Source organism: Oryctolagus cuniculus, chromosome 2, assembly GCF_051225735.1.
Source record: "Oryctolagus cuniculus isolate XC-2025 breed Fujian yellow rabbit chromosome 2, ASM5122573v1, whole genome shotgun sequence".
In the NCBI taxonomy this organism is placed as follows: domain Eukaryota; kingdom Metazoa; phylum Chordata; class Mammalia; order Lagomorpha; family Leporidae; genus Oryctolagus; species Oryctolagus cuniculus.
The window spans coordinates 192,249,536-192,268,215 of record NC_142868.1 but is presented as its reverse complement, the minus strand read 5'-3'; the positions used below and the strand labels follow the sequence as shown (position 1 = coordinate 192,268,215).

The 18,680-nt window shown below is 40.1% G+C and overlaps 1 protein-coding gene across 2 annotated transcripts in view; it reads right to left on the bottom strand.

Moving 5' to 3' along the window:
* NBAS (NBAS subunit of NRZ tethering complex) overlaps positions 1–18,680 on the bottom strand; it is a 459,817-nt gene that overhangs the window by 237,882 nt on the left and 203,255 nt on the right. For both annotated transcript variants that reach the window (XM_070069748.2, XM_089327834.1), the window contains 3 exons: positions 7,670–7,772; positions 3,995–4,224; positions 798–910 (listed from right to left, as the gene is read on the bottom strand). In XM_070069748.2, the coding sequence (XP_069925849.2) occupies positions 798–910; positions 3,995–4,224; positions 7,670–7,772 (446 nt within the window). The remainder of the gene's footprint in view (positions 1–797; positions 911–3,994; positions 4,225–7,669; positions 7,773–18,680) is intronic.

Here is an 18,680-nt window from a genome sequence, read left to right as displayed (position 1 = left end):
AAGGAAAGACAACTGTGGTGGAAAATTACCAAAAAACAGAAAGGAAAGGAATCAGTGATAGCCACCTTCCCCACCCTTAGTTCCAAACATGTCCAGAGTTAGGAACACAGATGATGACAAATGAGCAGGAAGGTAGGCAAGCACCCTGACACACTGAGGTCCAGGGTCTGAAGCAACAGAACACCTAGCTCCCAGTAGTCAGAAATGCTCAGGTAGGGTCTCACACACTGTAAAACACACCTTGTCCTCACAAAGCAGAAAGACAAGAGACTGCGAAACAGGGAGTTTGTCTGAATGGTGCCTACGCAGCTTTTACATTTAGATGACTGAATGAGCAATATTAAGATGGCACTAGTAGTAACAAAAATGTAAAGAACTACTGTGGCTTATTTAAAAAGAAAAAAAACTTAATTATGAATATTCTGAGATAAGCATAAAAATTATACATAATTAAAACAAACTACAAAAACAATATGTATACCAAACTGATGTAAGCCAAACTCATATTCATAATCACCAATGTTGATTTTTGTTTCTATTCAATACCTCACTGCTCTGTTACTAATGTGATTTTTTTGAAATGTTACAAATGTAAACTTCAAAAAATAAATTTATGGTGAAATGTTGGCTTCATTTTTTCTTTTTGGTTTCTACTTCATATTTCATTTGAAAAATGGGGTCAGGGAGTAGGATATATTGCTAATGGATTAAATAATCAATTATTAGTTGGCTTAAAAACTAAGAAGGAACACAGTGAAATCAGTGCAAAATAAGTTACTACCAAGTAGGAAACTCACCTTGCAAAGGCAGGATCTTTACCCCAAATTCTTCAAGACACCCAAGGGCCTGGATAAGATCTAGCTCCTCTTGAATAGCAGGGGGTCTGCCTGTTATCAGCTGTAAACAACACCTAAGAGAAATTACGTTTTTAAAGAAGAAGTAATATATGTCCAGCCAAGTTATCTTTCTATATTTAACATGTGATACAACGTATATTTATTGAATGCATACTACATTCCTGACATCATTCTGCTGGTGCTGTTAGCTGTTTTTTTTTTTTTTTAAAGATTTATTTGAAAGTCAGAGTTACACAGAGAGAAAAGAAAAGGCAGGGAGGCAGGGAGGCAGAGAGAAGGGGGGTGGTCTTCTGTCAGCTGGTTCACTCTCCAATTGGCTGCAATGACTGGAGTTGGGCCAATCTGAAGCCAGGAGCCAGGAGCCTCTTCCGGGTCTCCCATGCCAGTGCAGAAGCCTAAGGACTTGGGCCATCGTCTATTGCTTTCCCAGGCCATAGCAGAGAGCTGGATCAGAAGTGGAGAAGCCGGAAGCTGAACTGGCACCCATATGGGATGCCGACACTGCAGGTGGCGGCTTTACCTGCTACTCCACAGCGCCGGCCCCTGATGCTGTTATCTTACTTGCTCCTCACAAAAACCCTGTAAGGTGGGCAAACAACATCAGCTGCTATCTAGGGAAGGAAGCCAAATGCAAGGCCAGAGAGGTGTTGTGATTTACCCAAGCTGTTACACTTACAGCACAGAGCAGGTTCACAGGGTGAAATATCCTAACTCTGTGGTCAGTGCTGTTCTGACTGCTAAATGCAAAGGTACTGATTACATCAAAACACATACAAGGATTCAGAAAATTTCTAGTTTCCCTTCTCAAAAAAAAAAAAAAAAAAAAAAAAAAAAACAGGAATGTATTGATTTGGTCACAATTTGGTATACAAAAAGAAACAAGAAATGACTAAAGAAACTGCACAAGGTTTTTCTGACCATAAAGGAGAAATGCATATTTGCTAATCTAAGTATGTGTGATACCCTGTATTTTAAGCAAATTTTCAAAACTCCAGACAAAATGCACTTAATAGATAGTTCAGTGAGTTAAGTTATTTTCTTGGAGCGAGCATTGTGGCCCAATGGATTAAGCCACCACCTGCAATACTAGCATCCTATGTGAGTGCTGGTTCAAGTCCTTGGCTGATCCACTTTCAATCCAGCATCCTGCTGATGCACCTGGGAAAGCAGTGGAAGATGGCCCATGTGCTTAGGCCCCTACCACTCACGTGGGAGACCTGGGCAGAGTTCCAGGCTCTTGGCTTTGACCTGGCCCAGCCCTGACCATGGCAGTCATTTGAAGAGTGAACTAGGGGTTGGGACAATGGAAGATGGATCTCTCTCTTCCTCTTCTCTCTCTCCTTCTCTCTGCAACTCTGCCTTTCAAATAAATAATAAATAACCTTATTTTTAAAAATTTACTTTCTTAAAGATACTGAGGAACACTGGGACACAGACTAGAAAGACAGAGATCAGTCCATAAAGGGCTAAAGAATGCTGATAGCACAGATCACACATGAAGGTATCAAGGCCCCTGAATAGCATCTCTAAGACTGAATTATAAAGGCTGACTTACTCTTGCAAGCTTGTAGGATTTAGATCAGTTGAGCCCCCACAAATACTGCTGGCTCAAGCACAAAAGGTCTGGGTCCGTGCCACCCAAATGGAAAACCTGGATGCAGTTTCAAGCTTTTGGCTTTGACAAAGGCCAAGCAATAGTTGTTGTGGGCATTTGGGAAGTGATTTCCATCAAAATCTTAAAGGCATTTACTTCTAAATCTAGGAATTCTAGTTTGGGAATTTACAGAACAAATAAGTTCACACACATTCAAAGACAAAAAATTATGGATGTTCACCAGCATTGTATTTTCTTTAAACACAGAATGGCAATTCACCATCAAAAAAAGTGCAGAATACCTTAAATACAGTGTTCACTAGAAAACTGAGAAGATAAAATGTATAGTATTAAGTTGAGTTCCTGGCTCCCAGCTTGGCCCCAGCCCAGCTTTGCTACTGTGAGCATCTGGAGAGTGAACCAGCATACTGAGAAACTCTCTCCTCTGTCTGCTTGTGTTTCTCTCTCACTCTCTCCCCCTCAACTAAATAAACGATTTTTTTTAATTTTAAGTAAAAGCATATAAAACCAGAATCAAAAATTCAGCAATTCCATGAGAAACTCAGATCCTCAGAAAAATTGTAAACTGCCTTGAGAAGGAAAATCAGTTAGAAAGTGTGTGTCCAGAAATGAACGGCAATCAGCTCAGCTCTGAGAACAGGGGCTGGAAGGAGACCTCAGACAGAGAAATGCAAAACAGACTCACACTTCCAAAGATGCATTAAAAGAGAAAGGCACACAGGAATAGGAGAGGCTACAAAAGAGAATGGACAACAGCAAGGGAGAGCCACATCAGGACACTGGCCAGAGGGCAAGGGAGAGAGGGAAAATGCACCTACTCACATTTCAGCTTCTAAAACACTGAAGTAAGGTTGTCTTTCTGAAGCTTTTCAAATTCCTTAGTACAGAATAATACAGATCTTACTTCCTGGCTAATAATTCATTGGACTCTTTTTATAAAATTTAAATTTATAAAAACTAACGAATAAAGTCTTCTAAAAAAAAATCAATAAAATTTTGCATACCTAATTTATGAGACCTGAGATGATGAACACATCTTTGTAGTGTTAAATGAGAGGAGTAGATTAAAATAGCAATAAAAGCCAACAGAGAAACTGAATTGATATTCCAGAAATTTAAACCTGGGAAGGACTTGTGAGTTCTGTCATTCCTCAGGCCCCTGACTCCAAACACAGCAGGAGCCATGCAAAGCACACAAGATACCAACCCATACGTGCTGAAAATTTCCAGAACTTGAATTTATGTGAAATCACATGAATCTCTTTGAACGGAAGAAAAATACCACAGTCTTACAGATATCCACAAAAATGACTATGGGAAAACATGTTAGAGAAAAAGAGACAAGAGAAAATTGATAGGTATTTACAACATAAACAGTTTTCATGTATTTCTGTATTCAGACAATAAATCACAGTGCTCACAGAGCATAGTCAATCTGTACTCATGACGATACATTTTGTAGAGAATAAACTAACACTGGACCCTCTCTCTCCTCTTTCGGAAGGTGACAGCATTAGCCTACCTGGCCAAATCCATGCAGCTGTCGGTGAGGTTGGTCGAAGAATTGAAGTACTCCCTGCTGGCAGCCAAAACCAAGTCAATGCTTTTTTGGTAACTGACCCTGTACTGGGGTTTCCCTTTGGGGGCCACACCAACCGCAGGGCTGACAGAAGCAGCCATGCAGTGCATCATCTGCCCAGCCAGGTGGATATTCTCCAGACGGCTGGAGCACAGAAGGCTTTCAGTAAAAATCTGCAAAAAACACACTGGAGTTAGTGAAAAGAAGAGTCACTCAGTCCTCAACAACATGCAAGTCTGAAATACAAACAAAATGAACTGAAAACACACCTATCCTAGAAGTGGTGGTCACAAAACACTGTGAATAAACTAAATGACAATGAACAGTACACTTGAAAATGGTTAATGTTAAGTTTTGAGAATTTCACCTCAATTATACAAATCATCTTTCAGGAAGAAAGAGTAATTTCACAGAACCCAAAAGAAAGGCACAGTATTTTAATGTGTTGCAATGAAAATTTTAGTATCACTGATTATCCAAAATTCATATTCACTAAAACAGGACCTATTAGGCACACTGTTCTACCCTCAATAGGACCCACTCTGCTGAAAATATCTGTAATTATTTCAAATATTTAGAAGAAACTCTTTGAATACAATACATACAATTCATAACTGCTTAAACAATCTGAACTTAAAGCTACAAATGTTATACATATACCTAGTCACAAAAATTAAAACATATCGTATAATGGTGAAATTTTTCCCAACCTGCATATCAAAAATTATTTAAATAAAACAAGAGACACTCATAGAAGGTATTCATGCAAATATCTTTGTATTATACCAGGTAAGTAACAGCATCAATGAATATAAAATTATTTCTATAATGGGGATTATTTATATATTTACTCTACAAAAAGTACTAAACAAAACAGTCCTTTTAAACCTTTACTAGAAATGCTATCCATAATTAGTAAAAGAAATTTCTCAGGAATGTCCTTTCCAAGCACTCCACAGTTAGATGGGAACAGCAGAGAGAGAGAACAAATGAAAATAAATAAATAAATAAAAAGACTCCATGGAGAAACAAGAGTTTCATTATAATTAGGAAGATCATCCAATTTTATAGAATCTCTTTCTTTCGATTCTTTATATCTATGCTTCCTACAGGAAACATTTTTAGAAAGGCCTTCATGGAGATTTCTGACAGGGATAAAAGCACTAAGAGGAATCTGCTACACAACAGACAGTGTGACAGAAAGCAAATCATCAATGAGCAGCCCCATCCCTTATATCTGACAGATGAAAATGGCTTACTCTATGTCTAACCCAAGTGACTTACACATAACACTTCCTCCAAATTTTCTGGTTTATTCAAGTAAGCATAGAAGCTATTGAAAAATACAATTTACTCACCCTAACACTTAAAAATGTTTTGCTAAAATGAACAATATAGATTTCCATTTTACAGGCTGTATCTAAGTGTCTATCTGACATTGTAAAAGCTATGCTACCAAGCTTCCAAATTATTTTCCAGGGACAGCAAAACCTAATAGCTAAATGTCAGTAAGACAATATAGCATAGTTTAAAAGATATAAAACATCATTTTAGGCCGGTGCTGCGGCTCCATAGGCTAATCCTCCACCTAGCGGCGCTGGCACACTGGGTTCTAGTCCCAGTCGGGGCGCTGGATTCTTTCCCGGTTGCCCCCCTTCCAGGCCAGCTCTCTGCTGTGGCCCAGGAGTGCAGTGGAGGATGGCCCAAGTGCTTGGGCCCTGCACCCCATGGGAGACCAGGAGAAGCACCTGGCTCCTGCCTTCGGATCAGCACGGTGCGCCGGCCACGGCGGCCATTGGAGGGTAAACCAACGGCAAAAGGAAGACCTTTCTCTCTATCTCTCTCTCTCACTGTCCACTCTGCCTGTCAAAAAAAAAAAAATCATTTAGAAGTTTAAGTTTATCAGATTTATACTACAAACTTGTATAATCTTTTCAAGACTGTCGTGCTTTCAAGTAATTTCTCAACAAAGCAATAAGCATGGACAGTAGTCACTAAAAAATCACTGCCTAACAGAAAATACCACAATATGTTTTTAAATGTAATATATCCAGTTGTTATGATGCACTGTTCTACACAAAAGCTAGCTGAAGAATAACATTTATTTCCATTTTTAAAAAATCTTTAGCAAAATCAGTCAGAAAAAAGCAAGTACCACAATAATGCTACTATAAGGTATAAATCCTGCTTCATTTTACAGTCATTTTCAAATGACTCTTAGGTTTTAGACCTCAAGTGCATACAAGATTATTTTCTTGTGAAATTGATCTCAAGTTTTGCTTTAGATGCAAAAGGGGAAGAAGTAACTGGCAGTTTATATGGTCTAAGACCGCAACCACCAATATGAACAATGCGGTCATTCAAGCATTTAAAAATCTGAAATTTAAATTCAAATCCATTCATTTCTCAATGGTCGATACTAATGCTCTTCTGTTAAAATTGCCTTCAATTATAAACTAAACAATTTAACCTATTTTTACAACTCTCATTTATCAACAAGTCACGCTTTATAGAAGCAGAACAAAGTGACACAAGAAATACTCTATATGATTTTGTGTCCAGCTTATTTAACCAGAAAATTAAAATGAGACATCTCTTTTATACTGCATTTCATTAAAAATGAGTTGGCTGGATCCCTTATCCATATAAAACATGAGTAATTTATTGTTAAAATATATATCTTCAAAATGATAATTCTCCTAGTCAATTAACAAGCAAGTCTTAAGTATTGTTTATATTCCAGACATTATAATATGCACTTGAGAACATGAAGAGTAACAAGAAATGTTAATTCCTACCTCAGAGTTCATTATCAAATGGAAGAAACAAAGACACCAACCAAAAACTGCTTCCTGAAGGAAGGCTATAGTTGAGGCAAGCTGCATGAAAGGTGTAAGGAAGGTATCCAGCAGGGCATAATTAGAGAGTAGGGTCCTGAAAATTTACCAGGAATTTCAAAATAAAGGAAAGGGACGCACATGTCAGGCAAGGGGAATAAAGTATCAAAGTCACAGGAACACGGAAGAGCATTCTGGGTGGCAGATTCACAACAGATGTGATGGAACGCACCAGAGCACAGAGGACACGGTGGAGGCCAACAGGGCAGGAGCAGACAGGGAGGCAGGAATCGGATATGGGCTGGAAAGCCTGGCTAAGAAGTGTTGGGACTTTCTGATCATTTTCATGGAATAAGCAACAAATTATAAGAAGAATGTCATGAAAAGATTTGTCGTTAGAATACTTTAAATCACACAGGCCAGAAAGGGCTGTGGAGAGGAAAATCTGTCGTAGAAATGAACACAGGACAGATTTAAAAGTCTTTTTGTCTGGTACATTAAGTAAGTTTTAGTGACCACCAAAAGTAACGCAAATGAGTATAGTCAAGTGTGATCAGGCTTTCTAGGATCAACCCACCAAACAGATGGTTTACAATAAAAAAAACATAGGAAAGAAAAAAGGCAAGTATGAAAGTACTTAAAATATAAAGCACTAGTCAATATCAGATATTATTAAAGAGTATTATTTATAATGCAGCTTCTGGCCACCTCCCTGGTGCCCAAAAAACCCTAACAACCAAAATTCATAAATTAAAAGGCACCAGTTGACACCTGCGGTTACCTCATAGCAAGCATCGGAATCCAGACACGTGTACACGTTCTGCTGCATGGTTAGCATGTCTTGCAGCAAGGTTCTCCAATGGGACTCACTGACAGGAGGCTGCCTAGAAAGAAAAAAGAGGGGGAGCAGAGGAAAGCAACTCATGAATACAACTGGTACCATCATTCTCTATACCATATATTGCATTTGAATTACCTGGGGGGGGGGGGGGCTTGGACTAACAATACAGGCAACAAGTTGAGCAGCTGTGCATCAATAATAGAGATACTACCAAAATAGTTCTGTCCTAGGCTGCTCAGACGTAAAGATGGAACAGCATCCAATGGGAATGGAAAGGTCAACAAGCTGTGGATTTGTAACACAAAACAAAGCACAGAAGATGAAAGAACTATGAAAAACACAGAGAAAGCATGGGAGTTAGAGGTCGGTTTCAAATTCCACCTGCACCATTCTGCAAACCCAGCAAGGGGCCTTCTCAACTGACACTGATCCTTTGGACCCATCAGGCAAGCACAGGCCACACCTGGCATCAGTCTGGAGGACAGGAACCAAGGCTACCAGCAGGGCAGCAGTAGTTGTGGCTTCAGTGAAAGCACTAGCAGCAGTACACAAAGCAACTTAACAGGCCACCAGGAGTGCTCCTCTCAGTTGACAGCCCAGAGGCAGAGAGACAGAGTCACAGAGCAGTCAGACCTACGGCCATGTCTGCCTTGGGAAGGAATTTCGTGGCCCCAAAGAGACAATATCTTCCAACAGTTCCATAGGCAGAGTTCTCAAAATCCTCTCAAAGAACACGCGAGCAACATTCCCAAAACTAAAACCTTACAAGATATTTCTTGTTCAATTATGGTTTGTCCACGTCAGCCACAATTTACCCATAAAATCAGTTTCACACAGCAGAGAGGCCTATGCCACCCAAGGGATGAAAAGCTATTTGATATTGATTTTCATGGCTACAGAGCTGGGGAATTAATTTGCCCACATTTTCCTGTACCAGGGGATGAGATTTTGTTAACAAATTCATCCACGGTCACACATTGGTAGTATGACTGTGAGTAAGTCACGTAACATTCCCAAATTTCCCTTTCACTGATACTTAAAGCCTACCTCAACACTGTCAGGAATCAATGAGATGAAATTTGAAATAGCACAAACACTGAAGCAAGACAATTTCAAATATAAAAATAAACTCAATTACCAAAATGGACTTAGAATGTTTTTATTCTTCTAAATATCAGATTCCCCTTTTTTACATCATGAAGATTAACCTAAAGCAGAATCTATAAAAACATCCCCCTCTTTCAGAGGGCGGATGCAGAGAGACGGAAGGACCCACCAGCTAGCTGCACATTGCACATGGACCAATGAGAAGATTGGGATGTGATGGGAAGGACTGGGCTCAAGGTGTGGGCCCATTCAGAGAAGCCATGAGAAAGACCAATTTATTTGAAGTGATGCCAAATATTAAAATGTTGATTAACAGAAAAGAAAAAACTTTCCCCACTTTTTTACTATACTATTCAACAAAGGTAAATGTATCTGAGATTATTAAAACATTATTGGCTTTTAAATACCACACACTAATTTTGTTTAGACACAAAATATATATAATAAGCTCTACTTTGTAATCATGATTTCTGTTTGTCTTCTAGTGCTAAAGTTTCACATAATGACTCGTCTCAAAAAGGGAGGATTCTTCTTTGTTTTGTCTTATGTTTGCCAAATGCCAACTACATGATGTTTTTCTCCTTTTCCTTTGAAAATTTTATGTTATTGGGTCAGTACTGTGGCACAGAAGTTTAAGCTTCCGCCTGCAATGCCAGCATCTGAAATGGGCACTAGTTCTAGCTACTCCACTTCCCATCCAGCTCCCTGCTAATATGCCTGGAAAAGCCGGGGAAGATGGTCGAAGACCCTGGGCCCCTTCAACCACGTTGGAGACCTGAAAGAAGCTCCTAGCTGGCTGGTGCAGCTAATCCTCTGCCTGCAGCACTGGCACCCTGGGTTCTAGTCCTGGTTGGGGCGCCGGATTCTGTCCCAGTTGCCCCTCTTCCAGTCCAGCTCTCTGCTGTGGCCCAGGAGTGAGGTGGAGGATGGCGCAGGTACCTGGGCCCTGTACCCCATGGGAGACCAGGAGGAAGCACCTGGTTCCTGGCTTTGGATCAGTGCACCGTGCCGGCTGCAGCCAGCATCAGCTGTAGCAGCCACTTGGGGGGTGAACCAACGGAAAAAGGAAGACCTTTCTCTCTGTCTGTCTCTCTCTCTCACCGTCTAATTCTGCCTGTCAAAAAAAAAAAAATTAAAATTAAAAAAGAAAAGAAAAAAAAAAGAAGCTCCTAGCTCCTAACTTTGGCCTGGCCCAGCCCCAGCTATTGGGGCCATCGGTGGAATGATGCAGCATGTAGAAGATATCTCTCTCTTTCTCTCTCCTGTAACTCTGCCTTTCAAATAAATAAATAAATCTTTTTTAAAAAAAGAATTATTTTCTTTATTTGAAGGGCAGAGCAACAGGAGTGCAGGAGGGGACGGCAGGAGAGACATCTCCATGTTCACTCCCACAGTGGCCACATGGCCAGGTCTGCTCGGGCTGAAGCACGGCACGAGGAAATCCATTCAGGTCTCCCACACGGAAGGCAGATTCCCAAGCACTTGGGCCGTCTTCCACTGCCTTCCCAGCTACAGCAGCAAGTTGCATCAGAAGTAGAGGAGCCAGGACCTGAACTAGCACTCTGAAACTGGCTACCAGCACTGCACGCAGTGTTTTAATCAGCTGCCCCCCAACATTAGCTCCCAGGATGTCTGTTTTCTATGCATCATTTATTGTAAAATGCCCTCAAATATCATCAGTATCTAGAAGTGTTATGAATTTAAAATAGAACAGATACTCTGTATCCGTATATTATTACAAGGGAAAAGTATGGAATTGGGGTTATTTCTATTTATAAATTTTCTCTTGGGGAAGGTGTTTGATGCAGTGGTTAAAGCACCACTTCGTATTACAGAGTCTGGGTTTAAGTCCCTGCTCTACTCTCCATTCTGGCTTTCCACTAATGCACAACCTTGGAGGCAGCAGGTGATGGCTTAAGTGGTTGGGTCCCTACCACCTAGGAGGCAGAACCAGATGGAGTTCTGGGCTTCTGGTTTCAGCTTGCCCAAATCAGCAGTTGCAGGCATGTGGGGGAGTAAACTCACAGATTGGGGGATCTCTTCTGTCTCTCTGCTTTTCAAATAAATAAAGTTAATAAAAAAAAACAAATAAGTTTAAATATTCTTTAAGGTATTTTGTACTAAAACTTCTAATAAACATGTAATTTCCCTATGGCATTTTATATTTACAAAATGGACAACTACTCTTGTTGCATTTGTAGTAAGGAATAAGAGGATTTTTTTTTCAGCATACAAACACACAAAACAGTTTATTCCAGGATAATCCAATGAAATGATTCCATTCATTTTAATTTGGCATGTGAACTCTTGGTGAACTTGAGCTTTGGCTTGTAGGCACAGAAGTAGCAGCATGTTTGGTGAACTGAGAGTTCACCTTGTGCCAGCTTGATAAAATCAACCTATGCATTGTCTAACTGAATTCAAGATCTCACAGCTCAGCTGGAAGCCATCAACACTGGCACAGATGGTATTAATGTTCCTCACACATCGCTACCCATAAGTAAAGGTTCTAATTAAAATAAATTATAACACATTATTTGCAACTCCCCTTTTTCAGAATATACCAAGTAAATAAAAATCAAGAGTAAAATCTAAAGAAATTAAACAAAAGTCTGCAAATTAACAGTGAAATCCCTGAACATAGACATACTATTAGTTACAGCTTTAGATGGGTGGTAGATTTCCAGGAGGAAAAAGTACTTTTCCCAAAATGATAAAGCTTCAAGAGACTCAATGAGATCTCTCCCTATTTAAAGTATGCATTAGAATATTCCATAGGCTTCAGAGGGGCCTAGGGTTTAAGCTGCCACTTCAAATGCCTGCATACCAGGATATAAAATCAATACACAAAAATCAACAGCCTTTGTATACACAGGCAATGCCACGGCTGAGAAAGAACTGCTAAGATCAATCCCATTCACAATAGCTACAAAAACAATCAAATGCCTTGGAATAAACTTAACCAAGGATGTTAAAGATCTCTACGATGAGAATTACAAAACCTTAAAGAAAGAAATAGAAGAGGATACCAAAAAATGGAAAAATCTTCCATGCTCATGGATTGGAAGAATCAACATAATCAAAATGTCCATTCTCCCAAAAGCAATTTATAGATTCAATGCGATACCAATCAAGATACCAAAGACATTCTTCTCAGATCTAGAAAAAATGATGCTGAAATTCTTATGGAGACACAGGAGACCTCGAATAGCTAAAGCAATTCTGTACAACAAAAACAAAGCCGGAGGCATCACAATACCAGATTTCAGGACATACTACAGGGCAGTGGTAATCAAAACAGCATGGTACTGGTACAGAAACAGATGGATAGATCAATGGAACAGAATAGAAACACCAGAAATCAACCCAAACATCTACAGCCAACTTATATTTGATAAAGAATCCAAAACCATTTCCTGGAGCAAGGACAGTCTATTCAATAAATGGTGCTGGGAAAACTGGATTTCCATGTGCAGAAGCATGAAGCAAGACCCCTACCTTACACTTACACAAAAATCCACTCAACATGGATTAAAGACCTAAATCTACAACCCGACACCATCAAATTATTAGAGAACATTGGAGAAACCCTGCAAGATATTGGGACCAGCAAAGACTTCCTGGAAAAGACCCTGGAGGTGCAGGCAGTCAAAGCCAAAATTAACATGTGGGATTGCATCAAATTGAGAAGTTTCTGTACTGCAAAAGAAACAGTCAGCAAAGTGAAGAGGCAACCGACAGAATGGGAAAAAATATTTGCCAACTATGCTACAGATAAAGGATTAATAACCAGAGTCTACAAAGAGATCAAGAAACTCCACAAAAACAAAACAAACAACCCAATTAAGAGATGGGCCAAGGACCTCAATAGACATTTTACAAAGGAGGAAATCCAAAGGGCCAACAGAAACATGAAAAAATGTTCAAGATCACTAGCAGTCAGGGAAATGCAAATCAAAACCACAATGAGGGTTCATCTCACCCCGGCTAGAATGGATCACATTCAGAAATCTACCAACAATAGATGCTGGCGAGGATGTGGGGAAAAAGGGACACTAACCCACTGTTGGTGGGAATGCAAACTGGTTAAGCCACTATGGAAGTCAGTCTGGAGATTCCTCAGAAACCTGAAGATAACCCTACCATTCAACCCAGCCATCCCACTCCTTGGAATTTACCCAAAGGAAATTAAATTGGTAAACAAAAAAACGGTCTGCACCTTAATGTTTACTGCAGCTCAATTCACAATAGCTAAGACCTGGAACCAACCTAAAAGCCCATCAACGGTAGACTGGATAAAGAAATTATGGGAAATGTACTCTATAGAATACTATACAGCAGTCAAAAACAATGAAACCCGGTCATTTGCAACAAAATGGAGGAACCTGGAAAACATTATGCTGAGTGAACTAAGCCAGTCCCAAAGGGACAAATATCATATGTTCTCCATGATTGGTGACAACTAACCGAGCACCAAAAAGGAAACCTGTTAAAGTGAAATGGACACGGCCGGCGCCACGGCTCACTAGGCTAATCCTCCACCTTACGGCGCCGGCACACCGGGTTCTAGTCCCAGTCGGGGCGCCGGATTCTATCCCGGTTACCCCTCTTCCAGGCCAGCTCTCTGCTGTGGCCAGGGAGTGCAGTGGAGGATGGCCTAAATGCTTGGGCCCTGCACCCCATGGGAGACCAGGATAAGTACCTGGCTCCTGCCATCGGATCAGCGCGGTGCGCCGGCCGCAGCGCGCTGGCTGCAGCGGCCATTGGAGGGCGAACCAATGGCAAAGGAAAACCTTTCTCTCTGTCTCTCTCTCACTGTCCACTCTGCCTGTCAAAAAAAAAAAAAAAAAGTGAAATGGACACTATGAGAAACAGTGACTTGATCAGCCCTTACCCTGACTGTTGATGAACAACTTAATACGTTATCCCTCTTAGTATTTTTTTTTTTTTGGTCTGTTCTACTTAATACTGTTGTTTTAATTCTGTAATTAATACACAGTTATTCTTAAGTGTTGAAACTTAACTGAAAAGTGATCCCTATTCAATATAAGAGTGGAAATAAGAGAGGGAAGAGATGTACAATTTGGGACATGCTCAACCTGACTTGCCCCAAACGGTAGAGTTAGAGACATACCAGGGGATTCCAATTCAATCCCATCAAGGAGGCATGTACCAACGCCGTCTCACTAGTCCAAGTGATCAATTTCAGTTCACAATTGATCATAATGAAAGGACTAAGAATCAAAGGGATCACAGAAACAAGACTAGTGTCTGCAAATACTAACCAACAGAACAAAAAAGGGAGAGAATGATCCAACATGGGAAGCAGGATACACAGCAGACTCCTAGAATGGCAGATGTCCTAAACAGCACTCTGGCCTCAGAATCAGCCCTGAGGACATTAGGATCCAGCTGAAAAGCCCATGACAGTATTTCAGGCATGGAAAGCCAAGACACTCCGGCCAAAAAAAAAAAAAGCCACCTAAATGAAAGATCTCCATGAGTGAAATCCCAGTGGAAAGAACGGGGCCATCAAAGAAGGAGGTACCTTTCTCTGAAGGGAGGAGAGAACTTCTACTTTGACCATGGCCTTGTCTAAATATGATCAGAGTCGGCGAACTCAAAAGGCTTCCATAGCCTTGGCAACCCATGACTGGAGCCTAGGGAGATTACTGATGCCATAAATAAGAGTGTCAAATTGTTAAGTTAACAACAGCAGTCATTGTGCACTTACTCCTCCTGTACGATCTCAGCCCTTAGTGTGCTGTACATGGTGATTTAATGCTATAACTAGTACTCAAACAGTATTTTTCACTTTGTGTTTCTATGGGGGTGCAAACTGTTGAAATCTTTACTTAATATATGCTAAACTGATCTTCCGTATATAAGAGAAATGAAAATGAATCTCGATGTGAATGGAAGGGGAGAAGGAGCAAGAAAGGGGAGGGTTGCAGGTGGGAGGGAAGTTATGGGTGGGGGTAGCCATTGTAATCCATAAATTTATATTCATTAAACAAAAGTTAAAAAAAAAAAAAAAGAAATGCCTGCATACCAGATTGATCTGCCTGGCTTTGAGTCCCAGCTCTACTCCCGAATCCAGCTTCTTGCTAAAGCAGAAGCTAGGAGGCATCAGTGATGGGTCAAGTAGTTGTATCCCTGCCACCACATGGGAGATTCCATTTGAGCTTCCCACTCCTAGTTTCATTCTAGCCTACTTCCACCTATTGCAGGAATTTCGGGAATGAACCAAAGAATGGGAGCTCTCTATTTCTCTACCTTTTAAATAAATAAATAAACTTAAAAAAAAAAAAAAAAAAAAAACAGGAGCTACAAGCTACTTAAAAAACAAAGAATATCTTACAAGTATTGAAGACCAGGTCATGGTAACACACATAAATATTGAAGATATATTTCCAGTTAACTAATTTGGAAATAGGAGCCATATTCTAAACTATTTTCTTAAGTAAACACATGGTTAACTTAAGGAACTCCGTGGAAATGTGGTAGATAAACTAGCAACATTGTAAGTCTTGCTTTCCTAATGAAAATCAGGTTCTAGAGTAGAGTCAGCATGATCTCTGAAATATTAACCACCCATTTATATCTAGAAAGAAACCTTAGGCTATAAATAGTAAAAAAAAAAAAAAAAAAAAGCTAAATTATTCAAATAATAAGCATTGAGAGAGAGCCATTGAATGAAAGTTCCCATTTGAAGTGTACAAAGGCTACACCACTAGCACTGGAAAACTTATGATCTAGAAGGAACTTAAAGCACATATGTTAATAACTACATTTTACTGTTGCAAGAGAGGGAAAGATGCATATAGTAATTAGAAAAGTAGATTTGAAATGCTAGAGAAGTTATAGGACAGAGAATCCAATAATGCTTGCAGAAGTCAAACAAGGTTTCCAAAATCTTACCTCAGCAGGACAAAAAAAAAAATTAGAAAAACTGAAAACAGTGTTCAAGAATTACGGGATAATATCAAATAGCCAAACATACGCGTCAAAGGAGTTCATGAAATTATGGAAGGAGGGAATGGATTACAAGGCCTACTCAGTGAAATAATAGTAAAAAACTTCCCTAACTTGGAGAAAGATAATGACATCCAAGTACAGGAAACACACTGAACTCCTAATAGACATGACCAGAAAAGTTCTTCACCAGGAATATATTATAATCAAAATTTCAACAATAAAATATAAATGTTCTAAAATACACACAACAAAAATGCCAGATAACCTGAGAGGATCCCCAACTAGAGTAACAGCTGATGTCTCATCAGAGAAACCCTACAGCTAGGAGAGAATGGGGAGACATAGTCCAAATCCTAAAAGAATAGAAACCCATCAAGCCAGAATAATATACATAGCAAGGTTCCCATCTATAAATGAAGGTGAAAAAAAAGAACTTACAAAACAAACAAAAAAATTCCAAGAAATTGTCACTAGTTCTCCAGCCTTACAAATGATTCTGAAGAATGTGCTTCACACAAAAACAGAGAACAATAATCATTAACATGAAAGAATGTGAAGACAGAAAATCTCCTAGTAAAAGCACAAAGGAAGTCCAAAGCAAACAACAGGAGTATGGTCATTACTTATCACTACTGACCTTCAATATAAATGGCCTAAATTCTCCAATTAAAAGATACAGACTGGTTGAATGGATTAAAAAACAACACCCATCTATTTGCTGCCTACAAGAAACACACCTCACTAACAAAGAGATACACAGAATTAAAGTGAAAGCCTAGAAAAAGAACAGGTCATCAAAGAAGGAGGTACCTTTCTCTGAAGGGAGGAGAGAACCTCCACTTTGACAATGACCTTGTCTAAACAAGATAAGAGTCGGAGAACTCAGAGGGCTTCCATAGCCTTGGAAACTCATGACTGGAGCATAGGGAGATTACTGATGCCATAAACAGGAGTGTCAATTGGTAAAGTCAACAACAGGAGTCACTGTGCACTTACTCCTCATATGGGATCTGTGTCCTTAATGTGCTGTGCATTGAGATTTAATGCTATAACGAGTACTCAAACAATATATTTCACTTTGTGTTTCTATGGGGGTGCAAACTGTTGAAATCTTTACTTAATGCATACTAAACTAATCCTCTGTAAAAAAAAAAAAAAAAAAAAAAAAAAGAAATTATCAATTCCCAACTTGACTCTCACTGGGATTAAACATGACGATAGGTCTGATCTGATTTCATCATCATTTAAAAAAAATCATCTATTATTTTTCACTTTCTGTTTCTCTGTGGGAGCAAACTGTTGAAATCCTTACTTAATGTATACTAAGCTGATCTTCTGTATATTAAGATAATCGAAAATGAATCTTGATGTGAATGGAAGGGGAGAGGGAGTGGGAAAGGGGAGGGTAGTGGGTGGGAGGGATGGTATGGGGGGGAAGCCATTGTAATCCATAAGTCATACTTTGGAAATTTATATTCATTAAATAAAAGTTAAAAAAATAAAAAAAAATTTAAAAAAAGAAAGGCTAGAAAAAGATACTCCATGTGACTGGAAAGCAAAAACGAGCAGGTGTAGCCCATCCTAATATCAAACAAAATAGACTTCAACACAAAAACTGTTAAGAGAGACAAAGAAGATCATTATGTAATGATGTAATGATTAAGGTATCAATTCAACAGGAAGATGTGACTATAGGAAATGTATATGAACCCAATGTCAGGGCACCTGGCTATTTAAAACAAATGTTAGGATTTAAAGTGAGATACAGACTCCAATGCAATAATGGAAAACTTCAAAAAAGCCTTTTTTTTAATATATTCTTTTTTTTAAGATTTATTTTATTTATTTGAAAGACAGAGTTACAGAGAGAGAGGTTTCCATCTGCTGATTCAGTCCCCAGATGGCCGCAACAGCCGGAGCTGCGCTGATCCGAATCCAGGAGCCAGAAGCTTCCTCCGGACCTTCCACATGGGTGCAGGGGCCCAAGGACTTGGACCATCCTCTACTGCCTTCCCAGGCCATAGCAGAGAGCTGGATCGGAAGTGGAGCAGCCAGGATCAGAACTGGCGCCCATATAGGATGCTGGCACTTCAGGCCAGGGCTTTAACCCACTGTGCCACAGCACCAGCCCCCAATAAACCACTTTCACCAATAGACAGATCAACTATATAGAAAATCAACACAGAGAGCCGCGGGACCGAGCTGCGCAAGCCACAGGCTCTGCGCGCGCCAGTGCTCGAAGGGGAGTGCGTGCCACACAGACAACAGCGGGGAGACTTGGGACGTCCAGGGCTCCGAGTCCACACATCGACGCTGGAAGGGGAGCGGACCTGTGTGGAGAGCGTGGGAGCCCACAGTTCGGGACACCAGCGGCAGACTCAACACACCAGCGCTGGAACGCGAGGTGAGCCGAACCTCAATAGCCCGAGACACCAGCAGGCAAGCAGAGAGAGGAGACTAGAGGGAACGACCCCCCCCGGGGGGGGGGACTTCACCAGGCTAACTGGAAGGGAGAGAGAGGAAAAAAAAAAAAAAAGGTGACTGGTACGGACACGGGTTTCTCTCCCAAAAGCAATTTATAAATTCAATGCAATACCAATCAAGATACCGAAGACCTTCTTCTCAGATCTGGAAAAATTGGTGCTGAAATTTATATGGAGGCACAAGAGACCTCAAATAGCTAAAGCAATCTTGTACAACAAAAACAAAGCCGGAGGCATCACAATACCAGATTTCAGGACATACTACAGGGCAGTGGTAATCAAAACAGCATGGTACTGGTACAGAAACAGATGGATAGATCAATGGAACAGAATTGAAACACCAGAAATCAACCCAAACATCTACAGCCAACTTATATTTGATC